Genomic DNA, 24,015 nt, shown 5'->3' with positions numbered 1-24,015 from the left:
TATGAAAAGATGCTCAACGTCACTAATCATCAGAGGGATGCAAGTTAAAACACCAGTGGGATCCCTTCACACCTGTCAGCATAGCTGTCATCAAAAAAGTCAGCCAGTAAGTGCTGGTGAGGATGAGGGAGAGAAACTCTGTTTACTTGGTGGGGTTGCAAATTGGTGCAGCCACCGTGGAAAACAGTATGGAGGTTCCTCAAAAAATTAAAAACAGAACTACCACAGACCTAGAAATTCCACTTCTGGGCATTTATTCATGGAAAACAGGAATACTAATTCAAAATGACATATGACCCCCTATGTTCATGGCAGCATTACTTACAGTAGCCAAGACATGAAAAAAATCTAGGTGTCCACTTATAACTAAATGGATCAAGATGTGCTCTGACCAGGCATTGAACTAATACCTTCTGGTGTTGGGATGACGCTCCAACCGAGCCACAGCAGCCAGGACAAAACAATTATTTTAAGAGTAGGCAAAAGATATGAACAGAAGATACATAGATGGCAAATAAACCCAGGAGGAAACGCTCAACATTGAGCCATTAGGAGAATGCAAATTAAGACAATGAATTACTAATACACACATACTAGAATGGCCAAAATGACTGGCCCATGTCTTACATACAAAGGTCAGCAGGATGTGAAGAAACCTGAAATCTAATCTACTCCAGGAGGGAATGTGAAATGGCATGACCATTTAGAAGACAATTTGGCAAGTGCTTAAAAAGTTAAATATGTGGATCATCTTCCAGCATGACCGTGTGGGTTTTGTGGGGACATTAAGACTGTGGAAATGGTTCTAAGGGTGTACAGCAAATAAAGAAACATTTATTCAAGTAAATATAATATTCAGTAAGAGCAAGAGCCAGTCACATCTGAACCAAGACCACTCCCTTCCCCCATCCTTCCAAACTCAAGAGAAATGAAAACGCAATTCCAGATTGATACAGAGGGCCACCTTCTGGGGAGGGGCAGAATGTCAGCAATTTATCGTCCTGCATTCAGTGTGCGTATTGGGATGAATGATATTCAATTGTTGGCTCCCTGATAAAGGCTACTCTGAGCTTCTCTCTGTGTTAGGTTAGGCTGACCAGGGACAGCACATGCCCTGCACTCCTAAGGTCTTTCTCCAGTCTGAACTTTCCAGTGTTGAGCAAGGTTAATTAGGCCCTTGGCTGAACCTCTCTTCATGTTCACTGTACTCATAAGGCCTATCTGGGGTGTAGAGTTTCCACTGCTGGGCCAGAGCAGACTTTTGGTTAAAGGCTTGTCCATATTAGCTGCATTCAAGACTTCTCTCCTCTGTGAACTTTCTGGTGTTGAATGAGATTAAAACGCTGGCTAAACGATTTCCCACAGTCACAGCACTCATAAGGCATTTCTCCAGTGTGAGTCCTCCGATGTTTAACCAGACTGGAGCTGTGGCGAAAAAATTTCCCACATTCCCTGCACTCATAAGGTCTTGCTCCAGTGTGAACCCTCTGGTGCTTAACGAGGCTGGAATTCTCACTAAAGAATCTGCCACATTCATTGCACTTAAAAGGCTTTTCTCCAGTGTGAACTTTGCGGTGTTGCATGAGGCTAGAGCTTTGGCTAAAAAATTTCCCACATTCCCTGCACTCATAAGGCCTTTCTCCAGTGTGAACTCTCCAATGATTAATAAGGCTTGACTTGTGGCTATAGAATTTCCCACATTCAGTGCACTTATAAGGTCTTTCTCCAGTGTGAACCCTCTGATGTTTCATGAGGCTCGAGTTGAAGCTAAAGAATTTCCCACATTCACTGCACTCATAAGGCCTTACTCCAGTGTGGATTCTGTGGTGCTGAACAAGTGTGGAATTATGCCTGAAGGCTTTCCCACATTCACTGCACGTAAAAGGCTTTTCTCCAGTGTGAACTCTCCGGTGTTGAATGAGGTCAGCATTGCGGCTAAAGGATTTTCCACATTCACTACACCCATAAGGCCTTTCACCAGTGTGAACTATTTGGTGTATGAAAAGGTTGGATTTATGGCTAAATAATTTCCCACATTCACTGCATTCATAAGGCTTTTCTCCAGTGTGTAGTCTCTGGTGCTGAACAAGTAGGTATTTCTGACCAAAGGCTTTCCCACATTCGCTGCACTTGTAATGCCTCTTTTCAGGGTGACTTTTGGTATTCCTGTATGGCTCCCGTATACTGTGAGTCACCCGCTGGTTAAGACCAGAGCTAATCAGGAAGTCCTTCTCACCCTGCTCCCACTCTTCTCTTAAGGGTTTCTCTCCACAGTGCAGCTTCTGGTGTTGGTGAAGGTTTGCTCTGTGCACCCCTTCTACATTACCACTCTGCTCAACCTCTGCTCCACGCCAACAATCTGAAAGCAGAGAAATGCTGATGAAGTGGATGGAGACTTTGGTGGGAGGGGGCAGCATCCTCACAAACATGCATCTGACACACCCAGCTATGAGTCCCTGGGACTGCTGGTAGGATGAAGGAACAGAGATCAGTGTGAGGAAGGGCCTGCTGTACAGTGCTGGACTGACAAGCTTCCAGGTCAGTGGGGGGCTCATAAGCAGCAAGGACACAAGGATGGGTGCAGCTCCAACACACTCCTCTAAGGGCCTTAGCTGTTGGTTACACAAGAATACAGAGCAGAAGGGTGTGTTCAGATCCAGAAAAATTGAAGCAACTGAATAGCTGGTATTCGAAGACTATAAGAATGCCCTCCTCTGATTCAGACCTAGCGCCATTCAAATGCACCAATGAAATCCCCTCACATCTCTTCTTGTGTACCCCACCCTGACTCCCAATAAAGGCACTACCTATGGGTTCTCACTTCCTCCCCTGCCTGGTTCAATCCCCTCCTGGCGCTTTTTCCTAGGTGACCCCTCCTTTCAGCAAGCAGTGACTCTGTCTTTCTGGGTCCTGTGAGTATAATAAATGTTGTTTATTCCCACGTCTCCTCTGTCTTTGTGGCCACATCTGACTGACCATCTCATGAAAGAATACAAAATACCCAATAAATTTAATTGGCAACACAAACAGGATAATCCAGTTACTGGCACAGGGGGACTTAGGAGATGCCCCTTAACTGCTTGGCTTACTAATTGGCTGTCCCAATTGGGCTCCACCAGTGTCATGCTGACATCCCTGTGTGCTGCTCTGAGCTGCTCTGTGCTGCCTCAGTCAAGCACTGCCAGAGCTTTCCACCCTCAATGGTGAATCTCATCCACCTAGAATACCCTGCGACGGTACCGAGGTCACAAGGAATTAGAAACTGAAATTCGTAATTTCCTAGACTAGAAATCCAAACTATTCTCAAAGGTTTCATTTGAAGAGATGGGGAAAGGGGAAGCTGTTTGGGTACTGAGAGCATTTAGTCTGAGCTTGCAGCTCCTGCTCACAGGCAGCCCCAGCGATAAGGCAGCTGCTGGCATTACTAAACAGCCCAAGACACGTGACTTACTTAAAGATAAGTGGAACAACAAATTAATGTTGCTCTCTCTCCTTTCCTCTCTCAAAAATCAATCAACCAATAAATCTTTTTGGCCCTGGCCACGTGGCTCAGTTGTTTGGCGCATCGTTCTGTACACCGAAAGGTTGATGATTCGATTCCTGGTCAGGATACGTACCTAGGTTGTGGGTTTGATCCCTGGTTGGGGTGTGTACGGGAGGCAACCAATCAATGTTTCTCTCTTGTATCAATGTTTCTCTCCCCCCGCCGCCCCCCAAAATCAATACGTATATCCTTTGGTGAAGATTCCACTGGAAAGACTCTGGTACTATTTGAACTCCTCCCTGAGTTCACACCTCTCCTGATTCTCCCTCCAAGTACCTCTTGGCATGGCTGTAGTCCTAACACCACAGGCAGGCAAAAAGGACTCTCCCCACTGTTCCAATTGGGGGATTTCATGGGTCCTGGAAGATGCAAGTCCTAAGGGAGAGACAAGACTGGTGGGTCAGAGCAACGCACCCCGACAGACCACAGGAAAGAACTCTAAATATTACAAAAAAAACCTTGGAGGAGGGTCTTGCATGAACCACCTACTCAAGCCATGGCCATGTTGGTGCCTCAGTTCCTGCCATAGGCAGATCCCACGTCAACCAGAGGAAAAGGGCAGGACCTAGGGACAGAACTGCCATGGACCTTCACACCAGGCCAGGAAAAGGCCAAGAGTGTGATGCACTAAGCTGACTGCAAGGCTCCTCATCCCCAAGCGCTTTCCCACAAGTCTTTGGGGCAGCTGGGGACAGAGAGGGTGGTGCACACAACCCAGGCACAGGCTGGGTGCTCACGTAACACCCACTCCAGGGTGGGGAAGGAAGCAGTGCCCGTGGTCCAGCTCTGGGAAGGACAGGCCTCCCCCTGGGGAAGAGCAAGCCCAGCCCGGGATGCTGGCCTGAGCTGCGAGGACCTTACCCAGAGAGGCTGTCAATGAGAAGTTCTCTAGCATCACACTGCGGTACAGACGTCTCTGGGCCTCATCCAGGAGTCCCCACTCTGCCCAGGAAAAGTAGACAGCCACGTCTTCAAAGGTCACATGGCCCTGCCAGGATGGGGACAGTGTTTGATTTTTAAATATTTTTATTGACTTTTAGAGAGAGAAAGAGGGAAGGAGAGAGAAAAACATCGATGTGAGGACAGAACATTGACCAGCTGCTTCCTGCACGCCTCCCACCCAAGAGCTGAGCCCACAGGAAGCAAACCCTTGATCATTTGGTGCACAAGCCAATGCTCTATCACTGAACAACACCAGCCAGGGCCACAATCTAATTTGGGTGACTGCTCTCCCATCTGCCTCCAATACAAGAGCCTGAGGCCGTGAGTTTACACTCCCTCCCAAGGTGTACATCACTCTGTACCACCCTTTCCTTCACATCCCCAATGCCTCACTGCTGCCACCACCCCGAAACACACACCACATGCACCTCCCTGGCTTCACCACACGCCTATGTGCACATGGCATCCAGGGGGAACTTGGCACATGTGATCTGAATCCCATCCTATCCAGGCCTCCAATGGCCCTGATTGCCAGGGGCAACTCCCAGGAAGGCCTCCCTACCTGACCCTTATTCTTGCTTTATTCCCAGCCGTCTGGAACCACACGCAGATCTCGGACCCCCACAGGCCGCTTTTCCGTTGCAAAGTTGTCTGCTCAACAGCCTCAGCTTCCTCTGACGCTTACTGGTAGCCCAGGCCCAAGTGTTGCTCACAGCATGCCTACGATTCTCCCAGAGGGTCCCACTGGATCTTGGGCTAATCCCAGGTCCCAGTGAGCATCAGAGCCTGTGAGCCAACAACTTTAAGGTCATCTCACTGCCTTGTCTCCACATCCATCTCAGGTCCACTTCCCATGAAAACCCTGCACCAGCTAGACCCTCCTCACTCCTACAACCATCACTCCAAGGGCACTAGTCTCGCTCACGTGTCCTTATGAAGCTCACCACCCCTACCCAGGTGTCTAGCAGAGACCCAGTCCTTGGCCTCACACTCCCCTCCCTCGTTACCTAACACCACTGCCACCAGGACTGAAGATGGCAGCTGCTGAATCTGATCCACAGCTCCGTCTTGGTGGTGTGGGTGTCTCCACTCTGAACCCTTCACCGCTTAGGGACCAGGGGACAGACAAAAGCGCAAAGGGGGGGGACGGTGCTTCCCCCCTACTTTCTCGCACAGCCCGGTTTGCAAACCCATCCCAGGCAGGCCGCTCCTCCCGCCCCTGGGGCCACAGCCTGGTCCAGGCCGTCGCGGGGACCTCCCCGCGCAGGCGCCGGGGCTGCAGGGTCGGTGGGTGGGGCGGGCGGGACCCGGGGGACGCGCTCTCACCTCTGCCGGGCGCCTCTGCGCGGCCGCCGCCATCGGTCCCCGAGGTCGGGGCGGGGCGACAGGGAGCCGGTCGCGCCCGGCACAGCCCGTCCCCCGGCTGTCCCTCCTGGTCACTCCCCCGGGATGGATGAGCCAGACCCAGCTCCAGGAATCCGCAAAGGCCACGCCCCTCCGGCCACGCCGGAAGTCCCGCCCAGAGCTTCTGCACTCGGGGAAACGACTGTTTTCATTGGTCAATCACCAGCTCCGCGGTGCCAGTGCCTTCTGGGAAATGTAGTTCCCGCAGCTGCGAACGTAGAGGGAGTAGAGCCGCGGAGAGGGCGGTGGAGGAGAAAGGAGGGTCCAGAACCCCCCAGATCTCATCCAGAGACTATCCTTACTGCTGCGGCTGGATTTCAGTTTCCCTGCGCAGCTGGGGCTCCAGTCGTTCCTTTTCTTGAAGGACTTAAAGACCATCTTGAGAGCCACAATAAAGTGGTTTCCTCGGACTGAAACCGTTATCCATATCCAAAGGGATGTCCCACGTCAAACTCAGCAGTGACGGAGCTATGCCTCATGTGTGAGAAAAGCCTCAGCAGCTGCTACTCCTGCCTTATGCAGGCCGCCCCTGAGCTTGTCGGGTTTGGCACGTGGCCTCTTTTTCGTCCACAAGGCCACAAAGAAGACAGAGGCCTTCCCTGCCTGCTGGAGAGCACTAGAGCAAGGAGCACTGGGTGCCTGTCCCAGTCGGCCTGGGGTTGGCTGTGTGGGACTTCAGGAAGCTGATTCGCCTCTCCTGGGTGTTGTCGCCATACACACAATGAGGCTGATCACAGACAGCCCCACATACACACATGGGGCTGATCACAGCCCCATGCATGATCAAAGTCATGCATGGACGGTGGTAACTGACCTTGGGGAGCATGTTACCCTGAGGCTGAAGTTGGAAGGGCCAGTAACAGGAAGCCTGAGGCCCTTGCCCCTCCAGCCACCAATAGCCTTCTGATCCAACCGAATAGGCCAAATAGAACCTGATTTCTTTTGTGTTTTTTTTGTGTGTGTTTTTTAAAAATATATCTTTATTGACTTCAGAGAGAGGAAGGGAGAGGAAGAGACAGAGATAGAAACATCAATGATGAGAGAGTCATTTATCGGCTGCAGCCCGCAACCCGGGCATGTGCCCTGACCGGGAACCAAACCCAGATCTCCTGGATCCTAGGTTGACGCTCAACCGCTGAGCCACGCCTGGCTGGCCTGATTTGTTTTTAAATCACCTTCTGCATGTGTGGAGCATGAGGTGGGGCAGTGCAGAGGCTGTTGGGTAGTCCACAAATGGGTTGGTGTAGACCCCTACAAGGGAGTAGAGTTGGTGGTGTTGCAAGCAGAAGTGACAGGACATGCAGATGGTTGGGACAATGGGGCAAGGCTTAGGCAATGACAGTTACCTTGTCTGTGTGCCAGCAGGGCTTTTCCTGTTCTGATTTCTTGGTTGGTGCCCTGAAAACCTATATTTAGAGCATAAATAACACTGAAGGCTAATGTTTCTGGGGAAATGAAATGGCAAGATGCTCCCTGTCTTTATGTCACTTGCCTGAAAGTATAAGGTCTTTAGCACATTAAGCAATTAGTCTCCTCTCATGTAATATGTTCTGAGGTTACGCCTGGGAATTCCATCATTTTAACGCCATAAGGAGATATATTCATGTCTTTCACAACCAACGAGCAGTTATTTTAATCAAAAGACGCACCTCTCTCTCAATCTTCATTGTTTTTCTCATTGTAGACCTTTCTTCTGGGTTCAGCCTTCTTCGGATTTGAGTATTATGTTTAGAATTTTATTTCCTGTGTGGGGGGGTTCCATTACATTCATCGTTTTTGGCCTCAAATAGTCCTATGTCACAGTGTCTTAAGAGATTAGCCTGAAACAGTATGTTTCTAAACGTTTCTGTCATAAGTTAGACTACACTCCCTGGAAATGTGGGTGCGGCTCCTTTAAGAGGAAGGGACGCTCCGCCGATCCTTCCCTTTCACAGCCCCACTAGCTCTGTGATTCGGCCTTTGCCCTGCAGGTGGCGCCAGATGCGCGTCTCTATGGTTGATACTGTGGGAACGACATTACCCAGAAGCCTCTGGGGCGTCGGACCAATGAAGGTTCAGGGAAGGGGCGCTTCCGTTCGCGCGGGAGACGTATGGGCGGGACTTCCTGTTTCCTTCCTGGGAGGACATTTTGTTTGCTTTTGGGTTAGTCCGCCCCCTCAGCTTCCCCGACCTGAGGTGACAGAGGAGGAGGCGGTACTTCCCTGAACGGAGGCGGGCCTGAGGCGCGGCCGTGGTGCTTCCCGCGTCCCCCGGCCGTCCTCGCACTGGTTCCTCTCCTTCCCCGCCTTCCGCGGTCCTCAGGTTCCGAAGGCGGAGGCCGCACTGGTGGGCCCGGCGCAGGTGGGTGCGGCGGCCCCGGGTCCTCCCCGACTTTCGTCTCTGAATCCTGAAGCCTCGAATGAGGGCCGCCCAGTCCGGACTCCGGGGGGCGCTCGTGCTGGGAACCCCGCTTCCGACAGCCAGTGGGATGGGACGTGGAGGGGCCGGCAGGCGCAACGCCTGGAGGTGGAAGCCTGCGCTCCGGCGTCCACAGCCTCAGGCAGCTGGAGGGGGAATTAGTCTAACGTCAGCTTGAGCAGCTTCGCCTCCATTCTGAGGGTGACGGGAGCCATGGAAGGTTCTGGACAGAGGGACACGTTATACGTATTTCACAGGCTGCTCAGGGGAGAACAGAGTGGGAGTGCCCGGTGGGCGGATGAAGTCCGGGTCTGAGGTAACAGCCTGTGGGTGGCCCTGAGGACCGAGCACAGCGCGAGGACAGTCAGCCCCGGGTCTTAGTGGCAGGGCAGGCACAGGGGACAGGCATGAGGCCTTGAGGCTCCTTCCTAGTTGCTTGTCTCTCACAGTCTCCCTTTTCCCACAGGTTTCCATGAACTCGGAAGTAATCATGGACCCCATACAGGTGAGGGGAGGATGCCCCAGCTCTCATGGATCCCATCGCCACCCCCACCCCACGATCTCCAGGATCGGGGTGTCATAGAGCACTTTACTTGTACGCTTCCAGCCTTTTGAGTCTGAAGACCCTGGAGAAAGCTCAAGCCCAGGGTTGTGAGTCCAGGCCTGGGGTTGTATGGAAGGGTTCCCACTTCGGGTAACCATTGGAATGAGGTGTGGAAGGTGCAGATACTTGGAGGTGAGACTGAGATAGGAGTTTTCAAGAAACTATAGGTCTCAAGAAACTACAGGCTCCCTCTGGATGCTCCACTGAGAACAGACTGTGGGATAAGTGTTGAGGGAGTTGTGGTGCACACCAGGGAGGAAGCTGCTTCAATATTCTAGGTGAGTGGTAATAATGGATGGGCCAGAGGGGCGGCTTTGTAGTTGGAGGAAGTGATTGGGTCAGATTTTCTCGTGAGAGAGAGAGGTAACCCCCAGGTTTTAGGCCTTATCAACTGGAAGGGTACACGCTGCCTCAGCTGAGATGGGCAAGTCAGTGTTAGAAGTAACTCTGTGGATATCAGTTCACCTACAGCTGTGTGAAGGGGCTGAGATGTTCCAGAAAACACTGTGGTGTCAAGTGAGCTGAACAGGAGTTCTGTGGGGGGGTTCAGGGTGGAGTTGTCCAAAGGGTAGATGATGGCATAGAGACAGGTTTAGGAGAGACAACCTGCACATCACAATGGCAGTGCAGTCAGTGAGCCAGGAAGGTGATGGGTCAACGACTGGGTGGGGGGCCAGACTTGTGAGAGTGATCCGAAAGAGCGATGTGCAAGTGGAAAGGAGTATGAACTGGTGGCCCCTGGGCCCTGGTATTGGGGCCTTAAGGAAGAAAGGTGAGCTCAGTTTTGGTTTTCTGGTAAACATGAACTTGGCAACCTCAGGAGCATTGGCTGCTGTGGTGGACATTGGTGGGTAGGGGACATGCATACAAGCCTGGAGTTTAAATGGTGCCTTTCTATCCATTTTGCTGTGGTGGACACTGTGATCAAAGGGACCAGGAGAGAACAGACCCTGTGGCACCCGGTCCTGGTATCTCCCCTCAGTTGAGTTAGGAAGTGCAGGGGCACAAATGTGTGTCCTTGGGAGGGTGGCTGCTCATGGACCTGACTCTCCCCATTGTGACAGGGGCAGGTGAAATTTGAGGACGTGTTCGTATACTTCTCCCAGGAGGAGTGGGGGCTCCTTGATGACACTCAGAGGCTCCTGTACCGTGATGTGATGCTGGAGAACTTTGCACTTACAGCCTCTCTGGGTAAGACCCTCACACCCACCCTAGGGTCCTGGACTGGGCTCTCCCGTTTTCCAGGGGGATCCTGGCTCTTCCTGTGTTACAGCCCTGGGTACTACCTCCCTCCCCAGTTCTGTGGAGTAGATGCTGTGGATGCCATGCGTGAGCTGTGTGCACTGCCACCTCTGACTCCTGAGCAGTCCCAACACCTGCTGCCCTGAAGGCTTGTATGGCTGGCCCAGGAATGAGGGATCTTAAGGGAATCCAGTGGATCATATCGATCTTGTCTTTGCCCTGACTGGGTGCCTCTGTCCAGATCCATGGCAGCCCTGCACTCTAGGTTCTGCCCCCTTCCTCTAGCTGACATTTCTGATAGCCTGCCTGTCTCAGAAATTGCAAGTACCAGTATGGTTGGTCACTACTTGCTGGGACCACAGGACTATTTCTGTGAGACCCTACTTTGAGGTTATATTTTATAATATTCAGTTCTCTTCTTTGAATGGTGGGTCACACAGACCAGTGCTGCCCATTTATCTGTCTTGTCTTTTCCTTAGGATATGCATCATCTATGTCCTGTGGGGTGGCCCCACTGGAGCTGGGCAACAAACCCTGGGTGTCAGACTGGGCACACATGACTCCAGCTGGGACCAGAGAAGCACAAAGTGGGTGTGGCCCTGGTGAGTGGGAGGTGGGGTAGGTGTCATGTCAGGGCTGGGTCCCAGTCATTCCCTAACCTCTGTGTCCACAGCTGTTTTAATCCCAAGGCCACGGGCCACATTTCATTTCTGTCTTTACTTTCTCATTTATGCACTTGCCTTTTGTGCTCTACCTTTTGACCTCTGGTTGTCCCCCACCTCAGCCTCCAAATCTCACCTGTTCCTCTCCACTGCTCCCTCTGCAGTGCTCTCCAACTTTGGCCTAAACTTAATGTGTCAGGTGTGCACAGACCCCAAAGAGTCCTTAAATACCAGCAATTCAGTTGTACGTCTTAGGGGAACACAGCCTTCTGCACAGCTCTCACTTGTCCCCAGCAGCCAGTGCCTCACTGAAATCTGCTTGTGAATGACTTTCCTGGGTACCCCACATTTGTGTCCTCCCCCAGTCAAGGCCTCTTCCCTTCTATGACCTTTTGATGCCAATTGCCACATGGCAGCCCTTTACTCAACTTGAGCTACGACCTTGCTCTTAGTTCTGTTAGACACACATTTGTAATGTGACTGCCCCCGCCAACCAATGTCAGCTTGAACTTCACCAGCATTTGTGTGCTTTCAGGCTCTTGGCACGGAATGGAAGTTGAGGAGATACCTTTTAAGCGGAGGGTTTCTACAGAAGGCATGTCACACATCAGGACTCCCAAGGCAGGCCTGCCTACCCAGAAAGCCTACTCCTTTGAGACATGTGGCCTGGTCTTGAAAGACATTATGCACTTGGCTGAGCACCAAGAAGCACACCCTGGGCAGAAACCATGTGGGAAACAATTCTGGTTCAATGCAAACCTTCACCACCAAAAACAGCATAGTGGAGAGAAACCCTTCAGAAGCGATGAGGGCGGGGACTTTCTTGTGAACAGCTGCCCTGTCCAGCCATTGGAAGTGCCATTTACGACTGAAGAGGCTTGTAAGGACTTCTCAACTAGCTCAGGCCATTTCCAGCACCACACTCCTCACAGTAAGTGGAAGCTACACGGTGACACCAAGTGTGCAGAGGCCTTTCACAGTGGACAAAGGCATTATGAGTGCAGCGAATGTGGGAAAGCCTTTAGCCGCAAAGACTCACTTGTCCAGCACCAGAGAGTCCACACTGGAGAGAGGCCATACGAGTGCAGCGAATGTGGGAAAACCTTCAGCCGCAAACCCATTCTTGCTCAGCACCAGCGAATTCACACTGGAGAAATGCCCTACGAGTGTGGCATTTGTGGGAAAGTTTTTAATCACAGCTCCAACCTTATTGTACACCGAAGAGTTCACACTGGAGCACGGCCTTACAAATGCAGTGAATGTGGGAAAGCCTATAGCCACAAATCCACACTTGTTCAGCATGAGAGCGTCCACACTGGAGAAAGGCCTTATGAGTGCAGCGAATGTGGGAAATACTTTGGTCACAAATACAGACTCATTAAACATTGGAGCGTTCACACTGGGGCAAGGCCTTATGAGTGCATTGAATGTGGGAAATTCTTTAGTCAAAGCTCTGACCTTATTGCACACCAGAGGGTCCACAATGGTGAAAAGCCCTATGTATGCAGCGAGTGTGGGAAAGCCTTTAGCCACAAACATGTGCTTATTCAGCACCATAGAATCCACACTGGAGAAAGACCATATAAGTGCAGTGAATGTGGGAAGTCCTTCAGGCAAAGGGCTTCCCTCATCCGACATTGGAAAGTTCACACTGGAGAAAGGCCATAGGATAGCAGGGAATATGCTATCTCCATGTTCACCAGTGACTAATGTTAGAGAGAAGCTCTGTGAGTCGCTTTGGAGAGTAGCCATCAGCAGGAAGTTGAACCCCATCCATGTAAACACCCACCCCAGGAAGATTCCTCTGAGGGCCCACTGTTCAGGAAGCTTTCTGGAGCAATGTCACACTTTGTCACCTGCCCAGGACCCCCTACCAGAGTCCTATCACTGCCATTGTCTCTGAAAGAAGCCATCCATCTGTGCAATGACAGAGTTCACGATGTGCAAACATCAGCCAGACACGCTCTGTTAGGCAGACCTGTGCTGCTCCTCCCTTCCCAATAGGGAATCCTCAGTATCCTGAGCCCATTGGTCCTCACTCCTTCCTGCCCCCTCCCCCAGCTGATTTAATCGTGGACATGAACCAGTTTCAGCCAGGAGGATGCAAGTTTTGTCTTGCTGGCCACATGCAGAGGGTTCCAGTTTTTGTGGACATTGTTGGCCTCATGTGGCACTTGTGATGGGTTTGTCCAGCCTCCAAGTTACCTCACTTGGGATTTGCCTGCCCAATATTCTGATTTTGCAACAAATGCCTTAGTTTTTAAACCACCTTTAATCTGGGGGGTTCTGTTCACTGTGGGCTGGGTTGAAGATAGAAGTGGACTCTGCCAGCACAAAAAGATGGACAGCTTTTGTGAGATACCAGGTGTGGCATCTCAGTGGTGTGAGCAGAACAGCGCTCATTGTAGTTTCAGCCTAACTTATTGCTGCTCAACGCCTCCTGGAAGAATGCTGATCTGTGTGGGCCTGACCTTACAGCCTGTATGCCAGGATTATCCATGAGACCCTAAACGGTGCATTTGTTGTGACAACCTCTGGTGTGTCTGGGAACAGCATGAATTTGGCCCTTTGTTCCCAGGGGATGTTTCATATTTTCCAGCCCTCTTGAGGAGAACTTGATCCCCTGGGGCGTGCCAAATCCTTGAAATCTATTATTCATTAGACAGATGTCACTGTCCCCTAAAAGGACCAGGTAGGAATCATCATAATTGGTACAGAGACACTGATTAATAGGGAGTTGGAAGACTGAAGCAACTGACAGGATGTGACTTCTAAAAGTTTATCCACAAATGTTTCCCTCATTATGGCTTTGGTATGAGGGCTTATAGAAATTCTCAGGGCTCCAATATTTGTGTCTCTTATGGCTATGGTCACTATCAGAGCAATTGCTTCAAACATTTTCTGCAGTAAGCGACACATATTTATAGTGTACAATTTGATAAGTTGGAATATGTTTGCACCTGTGAAACCAAGATTCCTGAGTCTCTTTATAATCCCTCTCTTCACCCATTCCCAGGCAAACACTCATCTTGTTTTCTGTCACTAGATTTCTTTGCATTTCCTAGAATTTTATATATGACATATATGGACTAATTTAATAATACATACCTGGCTTCTTTGACTCTGCATAATTATTTTGTGATTTATCAATATTTTGTGTGTCAGTAGTTCTTCCTTTTTAACCCATAGTTTTGCTGAAAGTAATCCATTTTTGGGAAATAGTTCCAAAGCAGGTGATCCAGGAAAACTCACACAATAATGAAGCCACAGTACCCATTATAATCTTAACCTGAAAACAATGTATCGTTTATGACATGGTCTATCAGTAGCAGACTAATTCTGCTACAAGATGGAAGGAGACTCCACAGCAGTCAGAATACAAGGAGGTGGGGATTTGTGGGGGCATTTCTTGAACACCGGTGACCACATAGTTTTTAATTTTCTTTACCTTTTAGTCTTTTAATGATGGGTTACATTGATTTTCAAAAATTTAACCTTGCATTTTGAGGCAAACTCCACTTCATCATAATGTATTTATGTACTGTTGGATTTTACAGTCATGAATGCACTTCTTAATGGTGGGGGCATTCTGAGAAATGCGTCAATAGGTGATTTTGTCATTGTGTGAACATCACAGAGGCACTTACACAAACCTAGCTGGTCTAACCTGCCACCTATACATCTAGGCTGTATGGTATAGCCTGTTGCTCCTAGGCTACAAGCCTGTAAGTACGTTACTGCACTGAGTACTGTAGGCAGTTGTAACAACGATAAATATCTATGTATCCAAGCATAGGAAAAGTAAAAATATGGTATAAAAAAATGGTGCACCGTACAGGGCACTACAAGAATGGAGCTTAAAGGACAGGAAGTGCGGGAGTAGTGAGTGATGCGAAGGACCAGGCTTTACTATACATGAATGCAGACGGGCATGGGGTGCGGGCAGAGTCTGCGGGAGAAGGCCCAGGTCTCCTGACTCCCCACGGGCCCAGAGGATCAGTAAATCTCCGCGCTGGTTACCTGGACGATGATAATGAAGGGGCTGCACAGCGCCGCCTCCACACTGACTCCTGCCTGTCGCAAGCAGGACGCAAACCTCAGCACTGTGGCCAGTAACGGGCCCGCCCTCTGCCGCCTTCCGCCTCCCCCAACCTCCGGCAAGCTTCTCAAATCCAAGTCCTTTCGGTCCCTCCCAACAACCAGGGCCAAGGCCCCACACCGCAGAGGGCGGCGCTGCAGCGGGAAGGCGGGCGGGGCGGGAAGTACCAGATTGACCTGAGCAATGGAGAGTGCTGAAGACGAGGGAGCCTTGGATACAAGGGCCCCAGAGGCCTAATCTTGGGGACTCGGTGAGGGGTGAGGGCCTCCACAAAGCGCAGCCGGAGACGCCCCGAGGGCGCAGGGGGACTGGAATCAACCGGTGCTCAAGTCGGAGGTGGGGGTGCGGACTTGGACCCTGGACCTGCGTTGATGGAGATGGAGAGATGTTGGGCGCTGTGGGGACTCAGCAGCCTCGATGGGGACCAAACTGGCGCCCCTAAGGGCACCGCGCCCCCTGACCTGCGCCTGCCTCGCCTGCGCGCTCCTCTCGCCTTCAGGGGCGCACAGCACAGGTGAGCGGCCCATCAGCGGGGCCGCAGCTGCTCCGCGAGTTCACGCGCTTGGCTCGGGACAATTCGCGACCAGAGAGGCACGACCCCGCGGCCGGGAGGAGCCCGGAAAGCCTCGGACGCAAGTCGCTCCCTGGACACTCTGGCCGCAGCCCAGAAGCCACAACACAAGGCGGACCCTGGTACTAGCCCTCCGACGGGCCTCGGTGCACGTCTCACTGGGCTCCGCCCGCTGCCCCCAGACTCCCACCCACGCTGACGTCACGCGCCGCTTGCGGGTCGCGTGGGGCTCCCATGGGTCTGGTAGCACTTGCCCATGGATAGTGGGGCGCATGACACTTAAATTCTTATTCTTGCGCGAGAAGGCTGCTTTCGGGGCTGGACGGGAGGGGCCCACGCAGGAAGGGCCCCCGGAAAAGGCCTCAGACGCAGCCGGGTGACCGGCGAAATGTGCTGGGACGCAACACCACAAACGCGAGCGCCTCGGCACCCGAGCCCCGCCGCGCCCGCTGCCGGCCACCCGTCTACTCACCACCTTGGCCGCTCCAGGGTCACGTCTCAGGGGCACTGCCAAGCCGGGTGGCCCGGCCCGACCTGCATCCGCCGCTAGCGGTTCGAGAACAGAAGGACACTGACCGCGGCGGGGATGGGGCTGGGGGCCCCCTTGGCACACGACTGGGAAGCGCGCGCCACGCCTGGGACGCCCGCCGAGCAGGCGCGACCGGGGGCGGAGGTTATACGCGCAGCGGGGTCACACCGGTGGCTACGGCTCAGAGTGGCGGCTGGCGGTCTGGGGCGCCTGGGTCACCCTCGGGGCTCTGTAGGGGCGTCGCCCGCGGGCGCAGCGGGTGCAGATCCCGGGCGAGGGCGCGCGGGGCGGGGCGGGGGGCGGGCTGAGCGTCCGCCTGCGTCGGCGCGTCCCGCCCGCAGGGCCCCAGCGCTGCTCGCGATTAGCCTTTAACGTAAGAAAATCCACCAAGGCGACAAACCGGCCGCGCGGCAGTTTTGAAATGGAGACGCGGACAGCTCCGTGGCCCGGGCTTCACCGCCACGCTCGCTCCCGCCCGCGCGCACCCGGCACTCGGAGCCAGCGCCGTCGGTTCCCGCGAGGTTTCCCCGCACCGAGCGGGCCCCGCACCGTCGCTAAGGCAGTGGCCCGGGAGGGTCCGGCCGGAACAATGTCCTGACTTGGCCTCGGGCACCCGAGCGGCGACCTGGAGTCTCCCTGTGCGCTCAGAAAGCCCGGTGGGGCGGCCTCCCCAGTGTGGGGAGACGAGGCTGAAGGCGAGGGCGTGGCCGCCGCGAAGCCAAGCACAGAGAAGCCAGGCCCGCGCCCTCGCCTTCCACGCGGTCCCCGGAGAGAAGCGGCCGCGGGCAGAGCGCCCTGCTCGCCGTGAACGCCCATCTCAGGCTGGGCGCGGCTTAGGCGTGGGGAGCGCGATCAGGACGGGCAGCCTCAGGGGGCCGGGGGCAGTAACCAGAAAGGCAGCGTCACTCTAGCCGCCCATTTAGCAGACCAACAGCCAGGGGAGAGAACGCTGGTGTCGCCAGGTGTCTCCGGTGCGCAGCGCCCCGGGTAGGACCCCTTGTCCTGTCCCCACTGCGCTAGGATGTGCTTTCAGCTTTGAACCCAGTCACCAGGAGCTTCTCTTTACTCTGGACCCACAGGAATAAGATGCCAGTAAGGCCCACAGAATCGAAAATCACAGTAAGCCACCACCAAGGAACCAAAGGCCGCCCTGGAGCCACCTCTTTAAAAAGTAAACATCAAGCCCAGCAGGTTTGGCTCAGTGGTTAGAGCATCAACCCATGGACTGAAGGGTCCTGGGTTCAACTCCAGCCAAGGACACGTACCTCGGTTGCAGACTCTCAACCAATCCGTGTTTCTCTCTCTTTCCCTCTCTCCGAAAAGCAATAGGGAAAATACCCTCAGGCGAGGATAAAAAAAAAAGGTAAACATCAAGATCAACCTTGCCCCGCTGGTGTGGCTCAGCAGTCAAGCATCCACCTAGGATCCAGGAGATCTTGGTTCGATTCCCTGCCAGGGCACATGCCCAAGATGCAGGAGGCGGCCAATCAATGACTCTCTCATCATTGATGTTTCTCTCTCTCTCCCTTCCTCTTTCTGAAATCAATAATACATTTTTTTTAAAAAAAGGGGGAACCCCTACATTGAATACAGTCAACATCGAGATAATCAGGATAATCGGGTACGTGGCCAGGTGGGTTCCTGGGGCAGTGGGGGGACCACTGTGTAGAGTGCATGGCTTTCCGGTCACTTTGTTGTACATCTGAATCTGGGCAGAATCGCATTAAATGTAAACTGTAATTGAAAAATTAAAAAAAAAAAAGCAATTTAAAAACACAAAACTCCTATATCTAAACAACAAAATAAGCCTGATTTTAAAATGGGCAAGAAAATAGATTTCCCTCCCAAAAACATACAGCTAACAAGCAGACGCAAAGATGCTCACCATTAATCCTCAAGGAAATGCAAATCGAAACCAAGTGAAGTCACACCCCATGTCCCTTGGGATAGTTATAAAAAATAAAAAAAGTGTTGGTGAGGGTGCAGAGAAATTGGAACCTTTACACACTGTTGGTAGGAACCTAAAATGGTACAGCTGATATGAAAAACAGCCCCTCACTTCCTGAAAAGTATTAAGAGTTGAATTACCATGTGGTTGAACAAGTCCACTTCTGGGTGCACACCTAAAAAGAACTGAAAGCAGGGCCTCGAAGCAGTACTTGTGCAATCATGGTCACAACATCACTCACAGTAGCCAAAAGTTGGAGGCCGCTGGTATCCATTGACGGATGGATGTAGACAAAGTTGCACACACATAAAACGGAACAGTATTTACATAAAAAGGAAATTCTGACACATGCTACATGGATAACCTTGAGGACATTATGCTGAGTGAAATAAGCCACAAATAGATAAAAATTTTACAACTCTCCTTATATAAGGTATTCAAGTGGTCAAATTCACAGACAAAGTAAAATTGTTGGCTGTCGGGGGATAAGGGAGGGGTGATGAGTAGTCGTTTCATAGCTATAGTTTCAGTTTTAAAAGATGAAGAGACTTTTGGTGTTTGTTGTACAAAAATGTGAATGTATTATCTCACTACTGAACCTTACCCTTAAATATGGTTAAGACACAAATAAAAAACACACACACACAACTGCATAGCAGTACTTCCCAGTGCTAAGAGCAGAGCAGACTTTTCTTTGAAGTCTTTTCTGGTCTGTGATACTCTTTGCTGTGAACTTCTTGGTGCCGAACCAGGTGGGAATTCTGCCTAAAGCCTCTCCCGCACTCGTGGCACTCATAGGGCTTTTCCCCTGTGTGAATCCTCCGATGTTTAATGAGGCTGGAGTTGTATCTAAAGACTTTTCCACATTCACCGCACTCATAAGGCTTCTCTCCAGTGTGGACTCTCTGATGAATAATGAGCGTGGAGCCATCCATAAAGAATTTCCCACATTCACTACATTCGTAAGTTTTTTCTCTGGTATGGACATTTTGGTGCCGAATGAGGTGGGAGTTTTGGCTGAAGAGTCGACCACAGACACTGCACTCATAAGGCCTCTCCCCGCTGTGGTTTCTCCGATGTCTGATGTGATTTGAGTTGTGCCTAAAGAGTTTCCCACATTCACTGCACTCATAAGGCCGTTCTCCGCTGTGAGCTTTCTGATGTCTCTCAAGTGTGAAGCGGTACCTAAAGAACTTCCCGCATTTGCTGCACTCAAAACGTCTTCCCCGTGTGTGAACTCTCTGATGAATAATAAGTGTGGAGATGTCCATGAAAGATTTCCCGCATACACTGCACTCATAAGGCCTTTCTCCAGTGTGAACTCTTTGATGTCTTTTGAGTGTGAAGCTGTACCTAAAGGATTTCCCACATTCGCTGCATTTATATGGCTTTTCTCCAGTGTGAACTCTCTGGTGAACAATGAGTGTGGAGCTGTCTTTAACACATTTCCCACACTGACTGCACTCATAACGCATTGGCCTGCTGTGAACTCTCTGCTGGTCAATGAGGCCAGACCTTTGACTAAAGAGCTCCCCACAGTCGAGGCGCTCGTAGAGCCTTGTCCGCATGTGCATTTTCTGGTGCGCAACAAGTATGTGCTTGTGGCTAAAGGCTTTGTCACAGTCATCACACTTGTAACCATTCTGCCCACTTCCCAGGTTCTCCCTGCCCTCAGTGTCGTGGGGCTTCCCTCCACTGTGAGCGGCCTGGTGCACAGGAGGGCCTGAGCTGGCTGCAAAGTCCTCTCCACCCTCCCTGCATGTCAAGGTCCTCTCTGCCATGTGAACACTACAGTTCCTCACAAGTGAAGGCCTCTGCTCATCCCATCCAGACAGTTTCTTTCCACTCTGCTTCTCATGGGACTGGGAAAGACTGGCCACACACGTGCACACCACTTGCTGAGGGTGTGTTCCATTCAGCTCAGCCAGGTGTAAAATGTCTTTCAAGAGTGGGCCACACATCTCACAAGAATGAGACTTCTGGGTGGACGGAGCTGGCTTTGGAGTCCGGACCTGTGACACTCCCGCAGGACCACCTGACTCTGAAGGTGCCTCCTCATCCTGGGCTCCAGGCCAACTACCTGTGAGCAGAGAGATACTGGTGAAGCACATACTGACTTTGGTGGGAGGATGCAGCCCTGTCAAAAGTGTGTGCCAGACACACCCATGGATTAGGGAATGCTGACAGGCAAGGGGCCTAGAAGCAGTGAGAGGAAGCCCACTCGGTAGAGCTGGGCCTGGGAAGCTCACAATGAAAGAGCCCTGATGACACGAGGAAGAGACACGGCAGGGATGAGAGGCAGGGTCTCTAGGTCACTCCTCTGGAAATGGCTTTCAGACCCAGACACGTCCGATTTCGACACAGGAGCTTCAAGGATTATTTAAGGACATGTGCGGACATCACTACACCTTCAGTGTAGATCAAATGTTGAGGGCACTGCAAAAGGCAGCACTGGAAGGGAGTGGGTAGGAGCAGGGGCCGGAAGTTGGAGTTGAAATATCAGTGGGAAAGAAAAATTAGTAGTGATGTGTGGCCTCTGTCTACAGTGTCAGACAGTGGTGGGCACAAGACAGGTGCCCAGTGTACATGGGACCCAGCTCCGACAGCTCATCATTTCCCAGCTCCCATATATCAGGGCCTCGTTCCTTTGAGCCTCTCCTGACATTGCAGAAGTAATAGTGACCCTGTCAGGCAACCTGGGCCTTCCTTGTTGCTCAAGATGAACAACTACCTGGGCCTGGAAGAGGCCAGTCAAGGGGAAAGACAGAAAGAGGCCATGGACAACACACATCCAGAGCTACCTACCCCATGACATCCACATTCTATAATTACAAAACCTTCAGATAGCCTTTAAAAAAACAAGCCAGTCGTCCCCACAAGCAGTGACCACATTAGGGGCTGAAATTCCTGGCACAGGAAACCTCTAAGTGTGTCAGTAAAAAGGAAGGGAAAGGATCCAGCATCTACACTGAGAAACACAACCAGGGATAGGCCAGCTCCGAGGGATCTCACACAAATTTCAAGATTTCTGACTCCTCAGCGCTGTCTTGTCAGGACTCAGAGCAGCAAGGATGGGGCTGCTTGGGGACAGCAGGGACAGTGCACACAGCCTGGCCCTGGCACCAACAACACATCTGCCAGGAAAGCAGGAGAGAAAGTAGCACCCATGATTTTGTCAGAGGGACAGATCTGCCCCTGGAAAGGGAAGAACAGAGCCCAGCCCAGGACCCTGGGGTGGGTGTGAGGGCCTTACCTACAAAGGACAAAAGTGCAAAGTTCTCCAGCATCACATTGTGGTACAGGCGTCTCTGAGCCTCATCAAGGAGCCCCCACTCCTCCTGGGAGAAATGGATGGCCACGTCCTCAAAGACCACATGGCCCTGTAAAAATGGAGACAGTTCAATCAATGTGCAGCTTCTCTCTCCAGGATCATGTCGTTACCCACACATCCTCCTGCCACTCCACTCCCTACCCCATCAGATGGAACAGGAATCTGCAATTTCCTAAACATCCCAGCTAAGTCTCACCTGCTAGCATTTGAATTTTCTGGATCCCATGCCCACGATGCATGTCACATCTTACCCTGTCGGTGTCTAAAATGGAACTGATTCATATAACCCAGGACTGAGTTCAGGACCATGGGCTGTGTGGAACTACAGGGTTTTCAGGCCTGAGACACCGAGGGGAACAGGTGGAGAGTCTCGGAGTATCACCACTTCCTATGTTGGGGTGCCTACACTGTCGGGGATAATTACGATGGGTGGGAGCCTCAAATAGGCTCCACTTACCTGAGCAGGGTCTGTAAGCATTTCTGCCACTGCCATGGGATCCTGTGGGAAGAAGGTTGCCATGAGAAAGGGGGTAACCACAGTAGGATCCTGCTAACTCAGCTGGACCACCACCCTTGCCCTGCCCTGGAGATAAGCAATCTCAGCCAGATGGTCTACCCACACCTCTCCCATCCAGCCCCTCCCATGATCCTCCTGAAGTCTACTGCTGGTCCTACTTCCCAGTTTCCCTGCTTCCATTTCTCATTCGCTTTTTAACAACTTTCAACTTCAAATCTGGATATTCCCCTAAATTAGGTTCTGGGACCCAATTCCAATATGGGGCGGGGGGGTCGTTTCCACACAACACCAAGCAATTCTCGGACACCAGCAAAGTATCTGAAAAGTCACCTCAATTCTACCTGTTTACCCAGAAACAGCATCAGATTCCACAGGTTAAGGGCTCCGTCCTACAAGGCTGCCCCTCCCCCGCAGGTGGCTAAATTGGTGGGAGCTAATCACCTGCATCAGAAAGGTTTCAGGCTCCATTCTGGGTCATGGCATCTACCTAGGTGGCGTGTTCCAGCCCTGGCTGGGGACTCTGTGTTCACGGCAGGCAACCAATCAGTGTTTCTCTCTCAAATCAATAAACATATCCCTGGGTGATGGGGGGAGAGGGGAGGAGTGCCTCCCCACCCGTGGGATGCCAGCTGAAAGCCTCAGCTGCATCCGCGTTTCCGAACAACTGTTTATAGACTGGGGGTTCCCACGGCCCCTCCCTCGGCAACTCAATTCAGACTTCAGACGCCAGTCGCAAGCCCACCGGTAAATCGGGGCTTCCTAAGATCCCCTCCTCGGGGTCCGTTCCTTTGCCAGGACGGCCCACAGGGCACCGGGAAACAGGCTCCTTACTAAGCTAAGCTACCCGTTCATGCAAAAGGCGGTAACTCAGGATCGCACGGAGACGCACAGGGCAAGGCGCGGAAAGCGGGCAGGCAGCGCCCACGCTCCCTCCAGGTGCTCTCGTCCCGCACCGCACGGGCTCTCTGACCCCCGACCTTCAGGGGTTCTACGGAGGGTTCACTAAACCCGCACCGCCAGCGGGGACTGACTGAACCTCCACCGCCGCTCCCCTCCGGAAGTCGGGGGGCGGGACCGAAGGTGCCCGCCCTCCAATCACAGCCCCCCCCCCGCCAGTCCCGCCCTCAGCAGCTTTCCCAGGGCCCAGAGGCGCCTCAACCGACGTCCACACCCGGGGGGTGCCCAGGGCTTGGGCCGCTGGGGGCCAGGAACGTGAGGAAAGCCACGTCCACGTCAATACATAGGAAAGTGTATTTTTGCGCCTGAATAACCAAACCCACGCTTTAGAAATCACGGCATCACGGCCGTTCAAGAAGCCCAGCGGCGCCGGGGGGACTAGAGGCGACGCTCTTCGCCCCTGCCCCCCAGACACAGAGGCCCCGGGGCTCCAGCGGCCCGTCCTCAGCCGGCGGACACGGGCCTGAGGCGCGGACCCGGGCGGCGCCCCTCCATCTGGGCTCCGACTCGGGGCGGGAGCCGCGCGGGGAGGCGGGGGACCCGGCACCCACCTCAGGCGGGCTCCTCGGCGCGCCCCGCCGCCTGCCTGCGGGAGGGGCGGGGGAGACGGGGCGGGAACTGGGCGCCGCGGCCAGCGGGCCCCGTCGGGCCTCCGCCGCCCCGGGCAGCGGGCTCGGTCTCCTAGGCCCGGCCCCAAAGCTCCGCCGCCCTAAGAAACAGAGGAGAACCCCGAAAACAGGCAGAGCCCACAGCCTGGAGGACGCCACCGGAAGTCCCGCCCCCAGTGTGCGTGTGCACGTAAACGCGTTCACGCTAAGCTCTCATTGGCTTGGATCGGGGTCATCGGTTGCCGCAGAGCCTTCTGGGTAAGGTAGTTCTCCCAGGGTCGCGGCGGTTATTTTTGAGTTTGGCGGTGAAAGCCCACAGGAGACGCGAGGGGCGCTGGGAAGTGGAGTTCCCGGCTCCAAGGCTGCAGCGGGGCTTCGTGACTCTTAAAGGGGCCGTACCTAGGTTTCCCTGGGACACCGTCTAGCACAAGTGTCAGAAATAGAATCTGAGCCCCGGCTGGGTGGTCAGTTGGTTCCAGCATCCTCCTGTGCACCAAAAGGTTATGGGTTTGATTACCGTCAGGGCACATACCTAGGTTCGCTCCCCAGTGTGGGCACATGCAGGAGGCAACCGATCTGTTTCTCTCTCTCCCCTCTCTAAAAAACAATTACTAGAAAAAACAAACAAAAAGAGACAAATCTATATGCTTATGTACGAGG

The 24,015-nt window shown here is 52.7% G+C and overlaps 2 protein-coding genes across 2 annotated transcripts; one reads left to right on the top strand and one right to left on the bottom strand.

Moving 5' to 3' along the window:
- Positions 1 to 814: 814 nt before the first annotated feature.
- Positions 815 to 21,809, bottom strand: LOC107539380 (uncharacterized). The gene is given in 12 exon segments (XM_087827081.1): positions 815 to 1,170; positions 1,172 to 1,298; positions 1,300 to 2,359; positions 3,821 to 3,919; positions 4,406 to 4,532; positions 5,813 to 6,014; positions 8,061 to 8,389; positions 14,816 to 14,869; positions 18,555 to 18,665; positions 18,668 to 20,022; positions 21,196 to 21,322; positions 21,731 to 21,809. Coding segments are annotated over 12 exon segments (3,702 nt in total). The 5' UTR covers positions 21,794 to 21,809; the 3' UTR covers positions 815 to 1,122.
- ZNF772 (zinc finger protein 772) lies at positions 8,727 to 13,926 on the top strand. Its single transcript, XM_016215899.2, has 4 exons — positions 8,727 to 8,792; positions 9,956 to 10,082; positions 10,613 to 10,735; positions 11,331 to 13,926. The coding sequence occupies exons 1-4, from the start codon at positions 8,760 to 8,762 to the stop codon at positions 12,461 to 12,463; spliced, it is 1,416 nt and encodes a 471-aa protein (XP_016071385.2). The 5' UTR covers positions 8,727 to 8,759; the 3' UTR covers positions 12,464 to 13,926.
- Positions 21,810 to 24,015: the final 2,206 nt, after the last annotated feature.

The sequence above is a fragment of the Miniopterus natalensis genome, chromosome 18, assembly GCF_054644295.1.
Source record: "Miniopterus natalensis isolate mMinNat1 chromosome 18, mMinNat1.hap1, whole genome shotgun sequence".
NCBI lineage: Eukaryota > Metazoa > Chordata > Mammalia > Chiroptera > Miniopteridae > Miniopterus > Miniopterus natalensis.
This window is presented reverse-complemented; position numbering and strand designations above follow the sequence as displayed.

Coding starts and splice junctions, on each gene's coding strand:
- ZNF772 (XM_016215899.2), top strand. CDS start 8,760: ATGAACTCGGAAGTAATCATGGACCCCATACAG. Junction 10,083..10,612: donor TGCACTTACAGCCTCTCTGG/GTAAGACCCTCA, acceptor TCTTTTCCTTAG/GATATGCATCATCTATGTCC. Junction 10,736..11,330: donor ACAAAGTGGGTGTGGCCCTG/GTGAGTGGGAGG, acceptor GTGTGCTTTCAG/GCTCTTGGCACGGAATGGAA.